This window comes from Podarcis melisellensis (assembly GCF_964234715.1).
Source record: "Podarcis melisellensis genome assembly, chromosome: 17".
Classification (NCBI taxonomy): Eukaryota; Metazoa; Chordata; class Lepidosauria; order Squamata; family Lacertidae; genus Podarcis; species Podarcis melisellensis.
Window position 1 is genome coordinate 662,729 of NC_138534.1, and position 19,788 is coordinate 682,516.

The 19,788-nt window shown below is 49.7% G+C and overlaps 1 protein-coding gene across 3 annotated transcripts; it reads left to right on the forward strand.

The window, feature by feature from the left end:
* The first annotated feature begins 4,104 nt into the window (after positions 1-4,104).
* Positions 4,105-17,253, forward strand: LOC309360615 (adiponectin receptor protein 1-like). Of its 3 annotated transcripts, none has more exons than XM_081895280.1 (8): positions 4,105-4,250; positions 4,927-5,119; positions 5,518-5,670; positions 7,776-7,947; positions 8,836-9,022; positions 11,134-11,321; positions 12,657-12,850; positions 16,946-17,253. In XM_081895280.1, the coding sequence occupies exons 2-8, from the start codon at positions 5,021-5,023 to the stop codon at positions 17,072-17,074; spliced, it is 1,122 nt and encodes a 373-aa protein (XP_081751406.1). In that variant the 5' UTR covers positions 4,105-4,250; positions 4,927-5,020; the 3' UTR covers positions 17,075-17,253. The 3 variants fall into 3 exon arrangements, with proteins under 3 accessions (XP_081751406.1, XP_081751405.1, XP_081751407.1); XM_081895279.1 differs by lacking the exon at positions 4,105-4,250 and adding an exon at positions 4,448-4,667; XM_081895281.1 differs by lacking the exons at positions 4,105-4,250; positions 4,927-5,119 and adding an exon at positions 4,448-4,667.
* The last annotated feature ends 2,535 nt before the right edge of the window (positions 17,254-19,788 follow it).

Genomic DNA, 19,788 nt, shown 5'->3' on the forward strand with positions numbered 1-19,788 from the left:
GTCACCTGGCTGGTTCCTCCTTTGCCCCCCCCCCCATGAGTCACTTCCAGGAGACAAAGGGGAGTTTGCAGTTTCCTGCCCCCAGAGGGTAGATCTGATCACTGTCCTTTGTTTCAGTCCATGCTGAATCCACTCCCGTATGCAAGTTCTTTGTGATCTTGATTGTCTTCTGTCTGGGATCATCAGGGTTGGCATAACAACTGGGCAGGGCTCCTGTGGATGTGCTGAGATGGTGAAGGGATTATGGCTGACCAGGACCAAGCCACCCCCTTTTGATAGTCCTTGTCATATGGAATAAAATAAAAATGGAACAGTGCAAATCCAATGTATGGTTGATTTTTCTATGAATTTATAACAGAAGTGTGGCGTATGTAGTGTGTGAGTGTGTGTGTGTGTGAAGTTTGTACAAACTGGATGATGGGGGGGTTCCTGCTACAGTTCCCCCCTTCGGAGATAAGATAGCAAAGGTGGCTACTTTGCAATCCTTTTCTCCGCACAATTTAAGGTGGTAAATATTAACCTGCTATTCTCCGTCCCAGATGAGTGTGTCCATGTGAACCTGAAAGGGACTTGGATGTCACGATTCTCAAGGATATTTGCATAGAAATATAACAGTGTATGTAGTGTGTGAGTGTGAGTGTGTGTGAAGTTTGTACAAACTGGATGATGGGGGGGGGGGTTCCTGCTACAGCAGGAACATGCAGCATTGTATCCTGAGACAGATGGATATAGGGATCAGACTTGCAACCTTGGCATTATCAGCACCTGCTCTAACCAGCTGAGCTGTTCAGGGGAGCCCTGCAGAGGGGGAGGGGCAGTGCAGACTTACTTTGGAAATGATGTTATAATTATTATGGGAAGTAGTCATGTAACTGCATATTAAGGTGAATACAATGAGGCTTATATAAGCTCATTGTATAAGCTCATTATATAAGCTCATACAGAAAATGTTTACATTCTTAAGTGTTACATCACACATAGTTTCAGAACTGACAGCTTGAATGTGTGAATGGTGTCCTTTGAAAATGATTAAGATTGTGGGAGAGCTGCCAACAATTGAAGAGTGAAGGACTGGAAACTAGAGCAGAGAACAGCGCAGGGGCAATTTCACATGAGTTTGTAGCTTTGAAAAGATCACTATCCAGCCAGGATTGAACTGGGGTGACCAAGTGTGTTTACTCTCAGCTTTATGATCTAATTGATTCCTGCCAATATTTTACAGAAGAAGTTAAAGGATAGAGTGAAAAAACAAAGTTTGCAAGAGAGGGACACCGGTTGTGGGTGTGGCAACTGGAGGGAAAGGGAAGCATTGGAAAATCTGGTGCATTATGGGTGTAACAAGTAGAAGCAGATTAAGGTTTCTTAGCAGTTTGTAGAAGTGCTTGCAAAAGCAAGTACCTTGATATGACTGGCAAAAAGAGGATTTCCCCATTTCTGCTGCATTTCCTTGCTCTCTTTAGGTTCTAAGCCAAAAGCTCATCTGCTATCTCACTCCCATATGGTCTAGCGGTTAGGATTCCTGGTTTTCACCCAGGCGGCCCGGGTTCGACTCCCGGTATGGGAATGGCAATCTCTTTTAATGCATGCCAGGATGGAGAATTAAATAGTATCAAAGAAACGGCGCACCAACAGTTTTATTTCTATTTTTTTTCATTTCTAGTTTTATTTTTATTTAGGTATCTGAAGAAGTGTGCATGCACACGAAAGCTCATACCAAGAACTAACTTAGTTGGTCTTTAAGGTGCTACTGGAAGGATTTTTTTTTGTTTTGACTATGGCAGACCAACACGGCTACCTATCTGGAACTAGTTTTATTTCTGATAGTGATCTACGTATCGAGAAACCGGCGCCCGGCTGCCCCTCCCTCTCAATGGCTTGCTGCCTGGAGTGAGTTCTCTCCCGCGGCGCCTTCCAGGAACAGAGCCAGCAAAGGGGAGCAGCGAGGCGGCTGCCAGGCCTCCAAGCAACTGCCCGTCAGCCGGCGGCGCATCTGCCGCAGGCTTCTCCGAGGCTATTGATCGGTCTCGATGCGCGACTGGAAGGCGGGGGGGGGGGCAAATTCAAAGGCGCGCTTCCGCAGTTGGTCAGTAGGCGTCGCACTTCAGCTCCCTTCGCTCACGCGTGCGCACGAGAGAGAGGTTTCGGGGGAGAAAACCCCACATTTCCCCCCGCAGTTGCCCGCTGCTGTCTTTGACCCGGGGGCTGAAGGTTCGAGCCCCACTCGGGGAAATTAAAAGTCTCAAAGCCATTCCAGCTTTTCTTTGCACCACCTTTTAATGCTCCTGAGGCTGTTTCTATAGAAGGCTCTTTGCGAGCAGGAAGAGGAGGAATGGGTTTGCATCTGCTGAACTAACTGCATTCGAAAGCGCGCTGGGCTCGAGGCTGCAGCGGGGCTGGGACGGCCGCTCGATCCTGCGAAAGCAGCCGGCGGGCGCGCTCCCGTTCTCTGCCCGGGGGGGCTGGTTCCGGAGACTCCCGCAAGGAGGGCAAGGCAAGCGCAGCCTGAAATTCCGGCAAGCGGGCACAGGGAAGTGCAGACTCGCAGCCCCATCTGCCGCAATGCCAAAATCCAGACACCCAAATTCTCCAGCAATCCTGCAGTTAGGCAGCTGCAATAATTTAGGGTTGCCATATTTCAAAAAGTAAAATCTAGGACACCCCGAAAGTTGTTGCGCTTCTTTTAGACAAACCCCAAAGTTGTTGAGCTTTTTCTTACAAAACCGCCCAAACACCGCGATTTCTCGAGTGACTTGCCTAAGATCCAGGCCTTTGCAATAGGAAGGGGCGCGAGGATGCAATTCCCTCCTCTCCCCGGAGGGGGCAGCGGTGAGCATCTCTGCCCTGGACTGGCTCGTACATTACCCGATGCCTCTTCGCGCTTCTCCCATATGGTCTAGCGGTTAGGATTCCTGGTTTTCACCCAGGCGGCCCGGGTTCGACTCCCGGTATGGGAAGAGTGATCTTTTCCTGCCCCCGCTCTGCACAATTTGCCTTTTTTCAGAGCATCTGCTACTAAATAACCCCTTAGGCCAGGCAAGAAGAATCTTCCAAATGTCTGTTTAAAGCGAGTAAGGAAGGTGTCTGCACATGCGAAGTGCCTGAGAGTGAGAGGTTTGGGTGGCAGGTCATGCTGGGTTAAGCGCTGCAGCCCATGTGCTTTGCACGGCACCCTCTTGTTTTGGAAGAGAAAAAGTGATCACAGACACACACAAATATATTGTTTCCCGAAGTAGAATAATGTTACACTTGCTTATAGAAATCTTCCTAGGAAATGCTTTTGTTTCATTTTTCTTCCCAAAAAAAGAGAGAGAAAAAATAGTATCATCCTGGTGCAAAGTGTGACCCGCTCTCCCCTGTCTTACAAGGTTCAGCGAAGGAGGCTTCTGCCAGGCGCCTCCCATATGGTCTAGCGGTTAGGATTCCTGGTTTTCACCCAGGCGGCCCGGGTTCGACTCCCGGTATGGGAAGCTTTACGTTTTAGTTTCTCTCTTCCACTTAACATCTTGTAATTCAGTCTCCCTCCGCTTTCCACTTGTCCCAATCAAATGTGCTTCAGGTCATGATAACGCTCTTTATTTGCCGTTTTGACTGCGATGGGAAGCATGCGCGCCTTTTGCCGCTGGCCATCGCAGCAGCGCCACGACCTGGGGGAAAAGGAGGAGACCTGGGCGACTCCAGGGAACAAAAAGCGCACCTTCCCATACCGGGAGTCGAACCCGGGCCGCCTGGGTGAAAACCAGGAATCCTAACCGCTAGACCATATGGGAGCCGCTGCTCGGCGCTCTTCCACGCGGCTTCCTCAGGGCCAGCGGGCCTCAGGGAGAGGCTCGTGCCCGGCAGGCGCGCCTCCTGCTGCGCGCGTTCCCGCGGGGCTGCCGGCCAAGCGCGCCTCTCTCGGGAAGCGCGGCTGCCACGTGGGAGGGACCGGCCTGCTTTATGTACAGGATTTGTACGCCGCTTTGCGTGTTAGAGCAAAATAAAATAAAAGGAAGCGGTGCGTAATATTTTCTAAGGAGAGAAATAAGCAAAGCCGCGTGCACGCGCAGCCCCGGGAAGCGTCGCCATGGCAACGCGGGCCGGGAGGGTGCTGGCGGGAGCCGGAAGTGCTCTCTCTCCTGGCCGCGCTTCCAAGGCGAGGATGCCCGTGACGGGCGGGGAGGGAGGCCAATGGGAGAGAGAGGCGGGCCTTGGCGGGAGCTGGTCCTGATGCTGCTGCTGCCGCCGCCGCCGCCGCCGCTCGGGGCTGCGGGGTGAGGGCAGGATGGAGGGGGAAGGGGATGGAGGCCGGCAGGGCGGGCTGGTGGGGAGGGGGCCATTGGAAGAATGGGGGAGCGGCAGTGGAGGGAGAGGGACCAGCCATGGCCACAGGCACCCTGGGCCTCCGCTTGCCAGCCCGCATGGGGAAAGCAGAAAGAGCCATCTGGGGTGGGGCCGCCTTTGCCACACACCTGCACCCAAGAGGAGATTCCCCTCAGCATGTTGCTGGCCAACGAGAGGGGGCAGGCTATCAGCAGTGACCCGCTGCCTGGTGGGCAAGTGTGCTGTCACAGACGGGTGGCAGAGAGCAATGGAGAGAGGGGATGCAGGAATAAGGGCTGCACAAGACCTGGAGACCAGGGAAATGTTTGGGGCAGAAGAAGGTTCCTTGGACCGGGGACAAGGGCAGGGTGTTGCAAAATGTACTGGTGTGTAGATTTTGAGGGAGGGCCGATTGTGGATGTCCGTCTGGGGGAAATGGCAGGCACGCCAAGGAAGGGTACAGCCTTTTGTGGGTTGTGGGACCAACAGAGAGGGTGCGGTTCTTTTGGTGGCATGGCAGCTGTAGAACAGTTGGTAGGGGGCAACTAGCACTTCTTGAAGCTTATGAGAGGAAAAAAAGATTCATCCCTCTGCACCTCTCCCCCTCCCCCCTCTGCTTTCCCACAGAGACAGTGGGGACCATGGGGCTGGTGGCTTGCAAAGGGCACTAGCCTCTGCCTGTGAAGAGGCCTCAACTCTGTGACCCCCTCCCCCCACCATCATGGAGCCCCTGAAGGAGAGGGCTGGGTGGTGCGCAGGGTACCGGGGGGAGGAGGCTGTCGCTGAAATGAGACCCTTGCTGCAAGAGGACATCGGCCAGGTGAGTGCCACCAAGACCACCCATTGGGATGCCTGATCTTTTCTACCTGCCCCCCTGTATCCCTCTTTGGAGTTGCAGAGCCCTAATAAGCCCAGCGCCAGACTTGATCCAATAGCAAGGCTCTTCTTCTGTATGGAAACTCGTGCCGGAGAATGATAGCCAAAACACTGTGAATTCTGGCAACAGCAACAATTCACATGAGAATATTTCCTTCTGCATTGGCTGAGGATTGGCCACCCTTACGCCCAGTTCCGTTTCCCCTCTTTTTGCTGATCCTCCAGCAGCAGCAGTAACTGGGAGATCAGACCAGCACCCATCAGATTTCCAACAATGGGTGACCCTATGCCTCGCCAGCTATATTGGTAGGACCTCATTCTGCTGTGTGTGGTTTCTTTCAGGACGGCATTGTGATGGGGGTTGAGCCTACAGGCTGGGGGACAGATGTTCCAGACTTAGAGGAGAATGAGGTTGGCACAGATCCTGTTCGGGTCATGATGTTGCCACTTCAAGCCCAGCATGCCATGGAGAAGATGGAAGAATTTGTCCTGAAGGTGAGTGACATATGTGGCTGGGAAGCGCCTGTGAGCAGTCCTGGCTCAAAACAAGCCTCCTTGGGCGCTCCCTGTTTTTCTTGCTTCACTCTTCCTCAGTTTTGCCCTGAGGAACTGGACACCAGTTCTCCCCCTGGCTGTCCGACCGTCCTCTCCATTTTATGGGCTGCTACACAATCAGTGCTAAAGCAAACTGGGCATGTCACAAAAGTGCCCACGGGTCTGATATTATGACTTCAGCTACTGCCCATTGGCCTCCTCCCCAGCTTCGCAAGGCGCAGGGAAGCTCAACAGTCACACAACCCTGGAGAAGAGGGGGAGATGGAGTAGTGTAGTCTTGGGCAAGAGGCTCTCCTCTCTGCCATGACACCCCGCTCTGAGCCAGCTCTCAGGGCCAAGCCCAACGGGGCATAGTATCTGGAAGCCAGCGAAGAGAAAGCAGCCCAGTGGTGCTCCCTCTCTCCTGATGGGGTCCCCTGGAGGCCCTCGACTGAGGGAGGCCATGGGCAAGGGAGAGAAGGCCACACAAAGTGCAAAAAGGACTGGCCTGAGGGGTCAGGAAACAGAAAAGGAGGCTGCTGCACAGGAGGAGGAGGACTGCTGCTGGGTTCAGGCAAGTGACAACTAACAGGATGGGGCTTTGAGGGCCTGTGGCAACCCCACTGGTTGGTTGACCTCAGAATTAATTGCATGGTTTCACCAACCACTGCATTTATTTATATATTTTAAGATATTTATATACCTTGGCAAAAAACCAACCAAAACCCACAATAAACAAACAACCGTGGCATTTATATAAGCACATTTCAAATGTTCAAAGCTTTACCATAGCCCTGTAAGGTAGGCCAGCATCATTATTGTCCCACATTGCAAATGGCGGGCTGAGAGAATTGGCAGCACTGCTAAGGCCTACTGAGTGTGTTTATGGTGAAGTGCCAAAGCAGACAAGATGAAGCAAGATCCTTATTTGTATATTTACCTGTCTGCCACACTCATGTGTAATGAATTTGGAAGTCTGGCTTGTTTATTTATTTTACACCAAAAGGTGGCATGAGAATGATGGGAACGGTGACACCCACACATTGCCACCTTATCGTCTGCCCCGGTCTCCTGGGCTGCTTCACCTCCAGTGTCTGTCAGGCTGGGAGAAAAGTGCCTGGGCTAATGGAGGTGGGAGCACCCTGTACTATGCCCCAAACATGCTCCTGCCCCACACCTTATACTTAGTGAGTCAGATGCATGAGCAACAAGCATGGAAGCCCAGGTCACCTCTGCTGTGGCCCTGAGGTGAGGATGCTTGAACCAGGCTGCAGACTAATACCCACTGACCTGGGAGTAAGCCCCATTGAACTCAGTGGGACTCTGAAAAGGTATTTATGGAATTGCCTTTGTTGCCAGAGTGTTGAGCGGGGAGGGAACTGCATTCTGTTCCTCCTTCAGCTGTGAAGTTGAATCCACAGAAAACTCTTGGCTTTGCTTCACCAAAGCAGCCCTGGAGGTTGTTGTTTTCTTTACAGAATATTCTCAGCACTCTCAAAAGCCACATCTTCTGTGTTCCTTATGAAATGCAATGACACTTTAAAACTTCCTTATGCTTGCTGTAAAAAAATTCTCTTTAGAGCAGTGTCCCCACCCCCATTTTTTAAAAAATAAATGAAGCATACAGAATCAGCACACATGTACATACTTTTGATACTGGGGGAACAGTTTGATTTTAGTTTACTTTTTTGAATTATGGAGACACAGTTCACTCTTACAAAAGATGAATACCATATTATTCTAGTTCAGCTAGAATAGTTCAGCTCCTAGTATAATCAACAGGCAAGATCCTTTCCTGTACCTTAGCCTCAGGCTGCACTCACAGTACTGCTCACTCTGCACCCAGTGTGCTCCCACCACGGGTTGCAGAAGTGGGGTACACGCATTAACCACAATCCATGCCTATCCCTTATCTACTGCATGCTGTCATTTAAAAAAAAAAGAAGTTCTATGTTTCAGTGTGTTTTTCCTCAAAACAGCTCTGACCGAAGTTCAAAAAGAGAACGGCCTAGCTGCGTTTTAAGCCAGTAATGTCTACACAGCCTCCGTCTTTTCTCTCGTTGTAGGTCTGGGAGGGTCGCTGGCGTGTCATGCCTTATGATGTGCTGCCTGACTGGCTGAAGGACAATGACTTCCTCCTCCATGGGCACCGGCCGCCCATGCCCTCCTTCTGTGCTTGTTTCCGAAGCATCTTCCGCCTCCACACGGAGACAGGCAACATCTGGACACATCTGCTTGGTCAGTCATGGGGCTCTGCTCCGCACAGCAAGAACCTGGTGTGGTGGGGGAAGAGGAAGGGGGCAATCTGGATTAGCTTCCTTCTTCTTCTATGTCTCACATCATAGCAAACTATTTCAGCTTCAGAATATAGCTACCATCTTCTTTGTTAATATTTTTTTAAAATCAGCATAAAAGATACTTAACAGGTAACACAAATATGGTTCACTGATGGTGTTTCCTGACAGTCTGCATTCTAATCACTATGTTAGTGAGCTTCACTTTTCATATACAGTGGTACCTCAGTTTTTGAATGTAATCCGTTCCGGAAGACTGTTCGAATTCTGAAACATTTGAAAACTGAAAACTCAATAGCCGACAGCTAGGCCTCAGGATCTTGCACTCAGCGGAAGCTGCGTGGCATGTTCGAAAACTGAAGCACTTACTTCCGGGTTTACGGCCTTCGAAAACTGAAATGTTCGTCAATGGAGACGTTTGGAAACCAAGGTACCACTGTATTAGTAAGCTTCAATGTTTATTGTGCAAGTACTCAGGGCAGAACATTAGACTTGTTTACCTCTGTTTGCTTGTTTATTTTGCATATGCACCTCTCTTGTGCTGCAGGGAAACTGTGTGTGAGAGAGAGAGATAAGAGGGGATGGGACACAGGTTTAGGTTTTTCCAGTTGACACCCCTGACTTCATGGGGAAGTGACCACAGACCGCCAGGCCCAGAGACGGCCCCCTCCAGGTCTCTATTTGTGCAGGGCTGCTGGTGACCTCTGCCTGCTTCTGGCAGAGCAGAGTCATTTCCTCCAAATTCCTGAGAGGACCACCCTTTCAGTGTGGTTGAGGTATGTGGAGACATCTAGAAAGAGCTGTGGTCAGCTTTCTTCTCTTCCTCTCCCAGGGTTCCTCTTCTTCTTGGTCTTGGGCATTGGATACATGATCAGCCCCAACATGAAGTACGTTGCCCCCATCCAGGAGCGTGTTGTCTTTGGAACGTTCTTCTTGGGAGCCATCCTTTGCCTCTGCTTCTCCTGGCTGTTCCACACAGTCTACTGCCACTCAGAGGAGGTTTCCCGCACCTTCTCCAAGTAAGTCTACCGCCTGCCTGCTTCACCGCCCCCCCCGGTCTTCTGGGACACATGGGAAGTGGGAGATGGTGAGGAGCAAGAGTATCTTCCATGGCACTGAAGCTCTCAAGAGACCCAAGTGCTTGGAGCATCAGCAGGGAGCTCTTCTCTGGCTGGCAATAGATGCATGGACGGTTTTAAGAGAGTCAAAGTCCTTGTGGTAGGGTGGCCATGTGTCCTACTTTACAGGGGACTGTCCTCTATTTCTGAAGGGCTGTCAGGGGCCATCACTTTATCTGAAGGTATTCTCTATGGGACGCAGGTGGCGCTGTGGGTTAAAGCTTCAGTGCCTAGGACTTGCCGATCGAAAGGTCGGCGGTTCGAATCCCTGCGGCGGGGTGCGCTCCCGCTGCTCGGTCCCAGCGCCTGCCAACCTAGCAGTTCGAAAGCACCTCCGGGTGCAAGTAGATAAATAGGGACCGCTTACCAGCGGGAAGGTAAACGGCGTTCCGTGTGCGGCTCTGGCTCGCCAGAGCAGCGATGTCACGCTGGCCACATGACCCGGAAGTGTCTCCGGACAGCGCTGGCCCCTGGCCTCTTAAGTGAGATGGGCGCACAACCCCAGAGTCTGTCAAGACTGGCCCGTACGGGCAGGGGTACCTTGACCTTTTTACCTTTATTCTCTATGGGAGGGCTGCTCAGGCCATGTGTGGTTTAAATATAGAGGGAGGGGGCCCTTGAAGTTGCCTCTCAGCCAGGGTGGATTTGATTTAAATCACTAGGCAGTAAGACTTGATTTAAATTATTTTTTTACAGAAAGACTCATTCTTGCTGGTATAATCTTAATATTTACAACCAGATGAAGGCTTCATTTTTGGAATAATAAATGTTCAGAGTAGTTTTTACAGTTATATCAAAAATACTGATTTGGTTATACTATTAGAAATACATAGATAGATAATTATGAAATTATTGTGAGGTTTAATAAGTTAACTGTTTCTATTTGGACAACTTTTCTGCTGTACTTGATTGGAAGGAGAAAAATAACAATTTTCTTAATAACAATTTAAACAATTTATTTAACTAAAACAATAACATTATAGCATATGTATCCATAACTGATGTATCCATAACTCCATAACTGAGTTTTAGCACACATGAAAAACTTAAAACAAATCCTTATTTCCTAATGAATAGCCTTTGGACTATCATGTAACTTAAATAGAAAACTATCTTTAGAAAGATTTTTTCCTCCAAAAGCATTTTATTTTAAAAATCCAATTTAAATTTTAAAAAAATCCAATTTAAATAATAAAACCCGATTTTTTATTTTAAAAAATCATTGATTTTTATCCGCCCTGCCCTCAACAGTTAGCAGCACCTGCTCAGAAGACAGAGCCAGCTGGCAAGCTGTCCAAGTCTTCCCTACTAGGGTGAGGTGGTGTTCATTTCCATTTAATTATTGTAATTATTTCTTAATTTGCAGCTGTGCGTATAAGTTACCATGTGCAAATTTTATGCAGATTGGTCCCCTTCTTTTTGCCATGTTTTGTGCAGATGTGTCACTCTGTCCTTCTGTGCTGCCATAATGCCAAGCATTGAGAGCCAGTATGGTGTAGTGGTTAAGAGCGGTAGACTCGTAATCTGGTGAACCGGGTTCGCGTCTCCGCTCCTCCACATGCAGCTGCTGGGCCAGTCACACTTCTCTGAAGTCTCTCAGCCCCACTCATCTCACAGAGTGTTTGTTGTGGGGGAGGAAGGGAAAGGAGAATGTTAGCCGCTTTGAGACTCCTTAAGTGGAGTGAAACGCGTGGTATCAAATCCAAACTCTTCTTCAAACTCTTCTAGCATACAGTCCCTGTGCCTCAATGGGGTCTACCCTGGGCTCCCCTTTTAATGTCGATCAGCATCAGCTGGCTAGGTCTGGGAGCCCCCTTTAAATTTCCCACAATGCCCCCCAACCAAGTGCTGCCTGGGGCAGCATGAGAAATTGAAGCATCTCCCACATTGGCCTCAGTAGCACATGCCATGTGAGGGGCATCATGGGAAATTCAAGCAGCCTCCTGGTGCTGGGGGAGGGCTGCCTGCTCTGTCTGTCTACTGGCAAGCCCACCCTGCTTTCTGTTGTGCAGACTGGATTACTCTGGAATCGCCCTGCTCACCATGGGCAGTTTTGTTCCCTGGCTCTATTACTCCTTTTACTGCTCACCTCAACCCCAACTCATCTACCTCGTCATCATTTGTGTCCTGGGCGTCACGGCCATCATGGTGTCGCAGTGGGACCACTTTGCCACCCCACAGTACCGGGCCGTCCGAGCAGGTAATCATGCACAATTGTCGTTTTGGCATTGCTTGTGATGGATCGGGCCCCATTGGAGGATTTCCTTAGAACACACCCATGTAGTTAGAAAGCTGTAGGCTCTGAAAGTGCCAGAACACAGCTGGACCCTCAGAATGGATCTCATTCTGATAAATGCATTTCCCAGTTGAAACAAAAAAAATTCCTTCCAGTAGCACCTTAAAGACCAACTTAGTTAGTTCTTGGTATGAGCTTTCGTGTGCATGCACACTTCTTCAGATACACTGAAACAGAAGTTTCCAGACCCTTCTATATAGTGAGAAGGTGGGGAGGGGTATTACTCAGAAGGGTGGTGGGAATGGGTGATGGGCAGAAAAGCTTTTTCCTGTAATACCTATTGCAGTCGTTAAGAGTCGTCAACAGGCTCATCACAGCTATCTGCCCATCTGTCATGGATGCTTTAGTTGAGATTCAGCACTAGATGACCCTTGGGGTCCCTTCCGAGTCTAGAAGTCTATGATTCTGTGACATGGCCAAAGTGTGCAGTAACACACTGTTAAAGGCATTTTTCTCACTTGGAAGCTAGTAACAGGATTAGTACATAACAATGTGTGGAACTAGCGTAGCATAATGGCAACAAGTTTAGTGGGAGAGCCAGACTTTAGTTCAAGTCTCATCTTTAGTTCAAGTGTATCTTCATCTTTGTTGGAAGCCGCCCAGAGTGGCTGGGGAAACCCAGCCAAATGGGCGGGGTACAAATAAATTATTATTATTATTATTATTATTATTATTATTATTATTATTATTATCCTATGGCTATAGATGATGGCTAATCTAGCACCTCTATATATTGTTGGACTCCAACTCTCTTCAACCCTGACCACTGGTCATGCTGGCTGAGAATGATGGGATCTGGAGTCTAGCAATCTGAATTCCATGGAATATTTTAATACCTATTTTTAATACTATCCTGTTTTATTTTATACTGTTGTAAAATGCTTAGAGATTTCATTTACAGTGAAATGGCATACAAATTTTAATAAATAAATTAAATAAAAATACAATTAAAAAGCATACAGCATCTAGCACAGTACAGTACAATACAATTGCTACCACAGACAGAAAATCATTGAGGGGTCTGTCAAGACCCCTAGCAATTTTCAAGTGGTCCTGGTGCAGGAGCAGGGAGTCTGGGAACCATTGGTCTAGATAATTCGGCTTCTTTGTACATGCTCTTCTATTCTCCATATTTGACGTTAAACTTTAGTTCCAGGTTTGAGACCAGATAAGGCCTTCTTTCTATTAATCCCCGAGAGGAGCTCATCCACACAGTGACCTTTCTTATTTCTTGGACAGGGGTGTTCCTGGGCCTGGGGCTGAGTGGCTTGGTGCCCACACTCCACTTCATGATTGCTGAAGGATTCATCAAGGCCACGACTGTGGGGCAGATTGGCTGGCTCTTCCTCATGGCAATCCTCTACATCTTGGGCGTGGGCCTGTACGCTGCCCGAATCCCCGAACGCTTCTTCCCGGGCAAGTGTGACATATGGGTACGTGTTGTGCGGGAGGAACTGGCCTTTGGGGTGTCTAAGGGCAAGATAAAAACTGAGTCTGAATTCCCTGCATCTTCATGTCAGGTTTGGAATATCTCCTTCCTCAAGGGACAATAAAGCTCAGAGTTGGAAGACACACTTGGCCACAGGATGTCAAAAGGGTCAGGGGATGCAGAAGCCCTTTTTCTGCCCAAGATAATAATAATAATAATAATAATAATAATAATAATAATAATAATAATAATTTATTTATATCCCGTCCTCCCCAGCCAAGGCCGGGCTCAGGGAAGCTAACAAGCAATAATAAAAATAAGTTGAATAAATACAACTTAAAAACAAAATTAAAATACATTAAATATCGAAACATTAAAATATTAAAATGTAGCCTCATTGCAGGAGGAGAAAGGAAAAGAAAAAAGAAAGAGGGGGAGAGAATCAAATTGGTTCCAAGCCAAAGGCCAGGCGGAACAACTCTGTCTTACAGGCCCTGCAGAAAGAAATCAGATCCTGCATGGCCCTGGTCTCATGAGGCAGAGTGTTCCACCAGGCCGGAGCCAGTGTTGAAAAGGCCCTGGCTCTGGTTGAAGCCAGTCTAACTTCCTTAGGGCCTGGGACCACTAGGGTGTTGCTATTTATGGACCTTGAGGCTCTCCATGGGGCATACCGGGAGAGGCGGTCCCGTAGGTATGAGGGTCCTAGGCCGTGAAGGGCTTTAAAGGTCAAAAGCAGCACCTTAAATCTGACCCTGTACTCCACCGGGAGCCAGTGCAGCTGGAAAAGCACTGGGTGAATATGCTCCCATGGCAGAGACCCCGTGAGGAGCCTCGCTGCAGAATTCTGCACCCGCTGGAGTTTCTGGGACAGCTTCAAGGGCAGCCCCGCGTAGAGTGAATTACAGTAGTCAAGCCTGGAGGTGACCGTCACATGGATCACAGTGGCCAGGTCGGGGCGGGAAAGGTAAGGGACCAACTGCTTGATGCGGCGAAGGTGGAAAAATGTCACCTTGGCTGTTGCTGTAACCTACGCCTCCATGGAAAGGGAGGCATCAAGGATTACACCCAAACTCTTAATGGAAGGCAATGGCACTAACTGGGCCCCCGCAAGAGAAGGGAGTTGGTCCCTCATCCCCATGCCATCCCGACCTAGCCATAGGACCTCTTGTCTTCGAAGGATTTAGTTTCAATCGGCTCCCACAAAACCATCCAGCCGCAGCTTCCAAGCATCTGGTCAGTGTGTTTGGGGCCGAGTCGGTGTGGCCATCCATCAGCAGATAGAGCTGAGTGTCATCAGCATATTGATGACAGCCCAGCCCAAAGCTCCGGACAATCTGGGCAAGGGGCGCAAAAAGATGTTAAAAAGCATCGGGAAGAGGATTGTGCCCTGTGGCACTTGCCACACCAAGGAGTGGCGTGATGACATTTCCCTCCCTAGTGCCACCCTCTGACCCGACCAGAGATAAAGGAGCACAGCCAGTTACGGGCTATGCCCTGTATCCCCATGTCGGCGAGGCGGTGGTCCAGAAGATCATGATTGACCATGTCAAAGGCTGCTGACAAATCTAAAAGGATCAGCAGTCCTGACCCACCTCGATCCAGTTGTCTACGGAGATCATCTGTTAGGGCAACCAGAGCCGTCTCGGTCCCGAAACCAGGACGGAAACCGGACTGAAATGGATTTAAAGCTGATATTTCCTCCAGAAACCTACCAAGCTGTTCAGCAACCGCTCTCTCAATTACCTTACCCAGATATGGAAGATTTGAAACTGGGCGGTAATTGGATAGATTTAAAGGATCTAGTGAAGAGCGGACACGCCACTGCTTCCTTCAATTCCCCTGGGAATGTCCCCGTGTCAAGGGACAAATTGATAATTTCAACCAGGGGGGTCCGCGCAGCATCTGGACACTCCCTAATCAGCCAAGACAGGCACGGATCAAGGAGGCAGGTGGTGGGCCTACCAACTTAGAGGAATCTATCCACATCAGTAGGGAGTATCCGATCGAAATGGTCCAACACTGGACCTGAAGTCAGTCGAGGGGCCTCCAGTTCAGTCACTGTATCTAAATTGGCAGGGAGCTCACGGCGGAGCAACAGGACTTTCTCTGCAAAAAAGCTCGTGAATGCCTCACAGCTGTGGGTCAAATTTGTGCTTAAATTTGGTTGTTATTGACCTAATTATTCTAAAAAGTTGTGCCGGGCGAGAGCTAGCGGATGCAATGGAAGCTGCAAAGTAAGACTTCTTAGCAGCTTTCATAGCCATCTCATAGGCTTTCATAAGCGTTCTATAAGATGTAAGATGTTCTTGAGGCTCCGTCTCGAGTCCGTCGCCATACTCGCTCTAGCCATCTGAGATCCCGCTTCATTTTCCGGCGCTCCTCAGTAAACCAAGGGGCCCGGTTTCGAGGGGGTCGCAGAGGGCGCTTAGGCGCGATCTCATCAATGGCTGCCAAGAGCCGGTTATTCCAGTCCTCAACAAGGTCATCTAATGAGTTGCCAGGAGGAGCAGGGTCCATCAGCCTTCATGGGCGAGCCCAAATAGGCTCGCCACCCGAGCAGGGGAGGAGCGGGAAGTCAGTCTTGGCTTTCAGAGCGTAGTGATCAGATCATGGCACTTCCACAGGTGGGAGCATGATCGCATCTATGCCAGCCCCAAAGATCAGATCCAGCGTGTGGCCTGCTTGATGAGTGGGGCCCAAAACAAACTGGGCGAGCCTTAGTGTTGCCATGGAAGTCACTAGGTCCAGAGCCTGTGAGGAGGGGGCGGCATCGGCATGGACGTTGAAATCTCCCCAAACCAGTAGGCTTGGGAACCCCAAGGCCCAGCCCGCCGCCACCTCCAGCAGGTCTGACAGGGTCTGAAGGATCAGATTTAGCAACACTGGCACAAGGAAGCCCCACCATTTTTGTGATATTAATGCTTGAATTTATTTAAGCTTCCTGTAAACCAAGAATGGGGAACCAGAGGTTGTTGGATTCCAGATCCCACCAGCTCCAGACAGCACAGCCAAGGGTCAGGGGCTGATGGGAGCTGTAGTCCAGCAACATCTGGGGGGTCATGAAGGCCCCATCCCTGATCTAAAATACAATGCAATACAAAATGAGACAATGCAATCGTTATACAGTGGTACCTTGGGTTACAGACGCTTCAGGTTACAGACACTTCAGGTTACAGACTCCGCAAACCCAGAAATAGTACCTTGGGTTAAGAACTTTGCTTCAGGATGAGAACAGAAATTGCACAACTGCGGCGGCAGCAGGAGGCCCCATTAGCTAAAGTGGTACCTCAGGTTAAGAACAGTTTCAGGTTAAGAACGGACCTCCGGAACAAATTAAGTTCTTAACCAAGAGGTACCACTGTACCTGAAAAACCTGGCCTGGTTGAGAAATAGCTAAGTGTCCATTAGAGTTGCTTCTTTCTGTCTCTCTGGGCAGAAATCTTGCACTTTTGACAGCTTCACAACAGTCAGATGTTCAACTGGTCTGGCTTTTCTCCCAGCATGGAAAAGCATTGATGCAGTAAGGTTCACTTTAGACATTTCTGTCTGTCGTGGAGCTGTAAAATGCAAAGCAAATTGGCCAGAATGAAGGAAGCAATTCTAGTGGCATTGCAGCTTTAGATGGTGCCTCAACAACACCTACTTCTGAGTGAACGTAACTCACACAGTTTAATGAAGAATACAAGTAGCTTAGGCAGGCTGCATTCTACAAGTGTGTTGGGTACCTTTTAAAATTAAGCACTAAACTGGGAAGCGAAGCATTCCTGGCTTCTCTGGGCCATTGTTTCCCTCCAGGATTTTTGTTTAAACCTGTTGGTGGGTTTAAAGTAGGGATGGGGGAACAGGAACCTCTGTCCCTCCAAATGTCATTAACCTCTGACCCCCCTTGGTCCCAGCCGGCAGGAGCAGTTGTTGAAGATGATGGGCTTGTAGTGCAGGTTCCCCATCGCTGGTTCACAGGGGTTGGGGGGAAGCAACTCTCCAGCCGGCAAGCCTCACGTGGAGAGAGCCCATGCCATCAGAAATCCTGGGTTCAGCTTCTTTCTCTCTTTCTTTCTCTCTCTCTCCCCCCTCCTGCTCCCTCTTCTTCCTCCTCCAGTTCCACTCCCACCAAATCTTCCATGTGCTGGTGGTGGCGGCTGCTTGTGTCCATCTCCACGGGGTCTCCCAGCTGCAAGCGTTCCGCTCTTCCTTGGGGGGCACCTGCACCGAGAACACTGTGCTCTGATAGCCTTCCTAGAGCAGACTGACCACCTCTCCTGGACAAGGGCAGCCCTTCACACTGCACTCCGTATGGACCAAGAGGACAGGGCCTCCCCCCCCCTTATTAAGGGCACTGCACCTGTTTGAGGAGGGGGCTGTTCCTCCCTTCTCCTTCCTTCCTTTGAAGAAAATTGCTGTGTCTCAGATCTTTTTATTCTTGGGGGCAGGGGCTTCCTTTTCTCCCCATCAGGGCAGCTCTCTTGTGTGTGCACACACATGCACAAAATGCTAGAAGGTATTTAAATTAGGATGAGGAACCAAAGCAATGGAACAGGACTTAAACAGTCCCTGGAAACAGCTTAGGACTCCCCTAGCCAACCCCGAAGTTTCTGAGAGTGGGATGGGTGCAGGGGGCCTCTGTGTGGGCCAAGGGGATGCTGATGTTATGGTATGAAGGTCCACGGATGGGTCTGACAAGGCCTTAGTGTGTGCGTCTGTGTGTTCAACCAGTATTTATGAGGGATTTGTTTTAAACTGGCCACTAAGGGAGCATGCACTCTGCTCAAAAGCACAGCAACCCCTTTTTTCCTCAACTGAACTCTGATCTCTTTGGTCAGGCAGGACTTCTGGCTTCCACGCCCAGCCCTCCCAAGGAAAGATATGGATTGGTTTCTGAGAAGCCCTCTAGGTAAAGGCCGGGGGCATCTTAGGGTCTTGGGTCAAAGGCCAATGGGGAAGAGCGTTCGCCAGGCTGAAATCAGTGCACAGCAGACTTGCATAGTTGTCATCCTGGCAAGGGAAATAATCAGGGTGGGGATGGATGCAGCTGTGGGCCCCCAAGTCGTCCCTCCTTATTCTGGGGAGTGGGGTGCCTAAATGTGCTACGGGGCAGGCAGGAGCCAGGATTCCTGGGCTCTGCAACCTGCTAGAAAAGATGTATGATAAACACTTTTTTTGGTGGGGGCAGGGGGGAGCAAGCTATGTGGATTTTGTCTGGGAAAATAAGAATGCCTTTTATGCATAAAGGGATCAATGTCTTAGGCAGGGGAAAGCCTTCCTGCACAGACATAGACTGTGACCTCCACCCCTTCACCAGCATTTAATAGCCCAGAGATGGGCCTGTGGAGAGCAATCCCGTGCCCAGCACTTTTTGTCACAGGCCCTCTTCTTCTGCACCCTCCACCCCACAAGAAACAGCAGGAGGTCTTCTTTTTCTCCACTGAAAACAGTGGTGCTGGGACTTCTTTGATTTAGGGTGTTTGGCAGGTGAAACACACCTGAAGGGGCTCCACTTCATTTACCTTTATAACAAAAGGCCATCAGTCCATGCACTTGCTGAAGAATCCTTTGCTCCTTGGGGAGAAGAGGTGCAGATGGCAGGGGCCAGTGTCTGTATTGGGGAGGAGGGCACTTTCCCCCTTTGTTCATGCCCGGCAACCCAAATTAGAAGGCCAGGTTGCTCCAGTATCATTGACCTTGTTGTGTCACAGCCTCCTGGGAATGCAAGCTGCTCAGCAGCTCTCTGAATTGGGCTGCACAGTGGGAAAGCAGGATATGGATCTCCTAATTTGGGAGTGCTGTGCAGTGTGCGCCCAACACCAGTGCTTCAACTCTGCGGGAGAGGAGCACTGGCAGAGGAAGGGGTGCGGTTATCATCCCTGAGGGGGGCTGGGTATCATCCCTGAGGGGGGCTGCCCCCGCGGGCACAGCATGTATGCCGCTCTGGGTGCTGGAGCAGCTAGCTCCGCCTTTGGACAGGAGGCAAGACTACGGCCCAATGGACAAGTCTGAAAGGGCAGGCGGCTAATTCTGAGATCTGAATCTTATTCTTTCTTTCCTGCTCTGCACAGTTCATTTTTGCGTATGTTAAAGATGCAATGGCACAGGGAATGGGATGGCAAGAGGAGGCCCAAAAATCTCCTGGGTTCTGTTTTTATGGCGAGAGTGTAACCTGACCCCCAAAGGAATGGAGCAGCAGGAGGAGGTGGCTTGGAAAGAATAGTCCTTGCAGTTCTTTGTGCGACTCCTGCCTCTACCTTATATTGAACAGTTGGGAGGGGAATGGTGGCATTTAAGCTAAGGCCTCTCCTGCTGCTTTTTGAATATATGACACTGCCACCTTTCTTTCCTTTGGCAACTCTAGCCAGCTTGTAAGGAGTAACGAGGCATGCTTCGCACCCCATTTGCCTCCATGCCGGGTCTGCTGGGAGCATGTGGAAGCACTTTAATCATAAAGATAATAATATCTAAGTTGGTGGCACCTCTCCAGGCGAGATGGTACATGTTAACATGACAGAATGAAGAAATCCCTCCTTTTGTGAGGGGGGGGGGTGATGAGAGAAGAGGCATAACTTAATGCAGGCCTGTGATTTTGGACCCATAAAGCAGATACTGTGAAATAGCTGTATTGTGACTTCCCAGTTGTTTGACAACCCCTTTGTTTTTTGCAGTCCCAGGCAGGCAGCAAAAGCAGGTTTACCAAGGGGGATGGGACTACATTTGGATTGGAAATCACAAGCCGGGCAAACCAGACTTAATAGGACATAATTGTTGGCAATAGCTTCCCCTGATATGAGGTTAAATGTCCTTTTCAATTTATTTTTCAATCTGATTCCCTGCTTCCTGCTCAAGCTCTGCTCTTTCTCTGGAGACTGGCTTTGATTTTGTGAATTTGCAGCTGGCACCAGAGTCAGACTCATAGCTGTCAACTTACAGATTTGAAAATAAGGGACCAGCAGC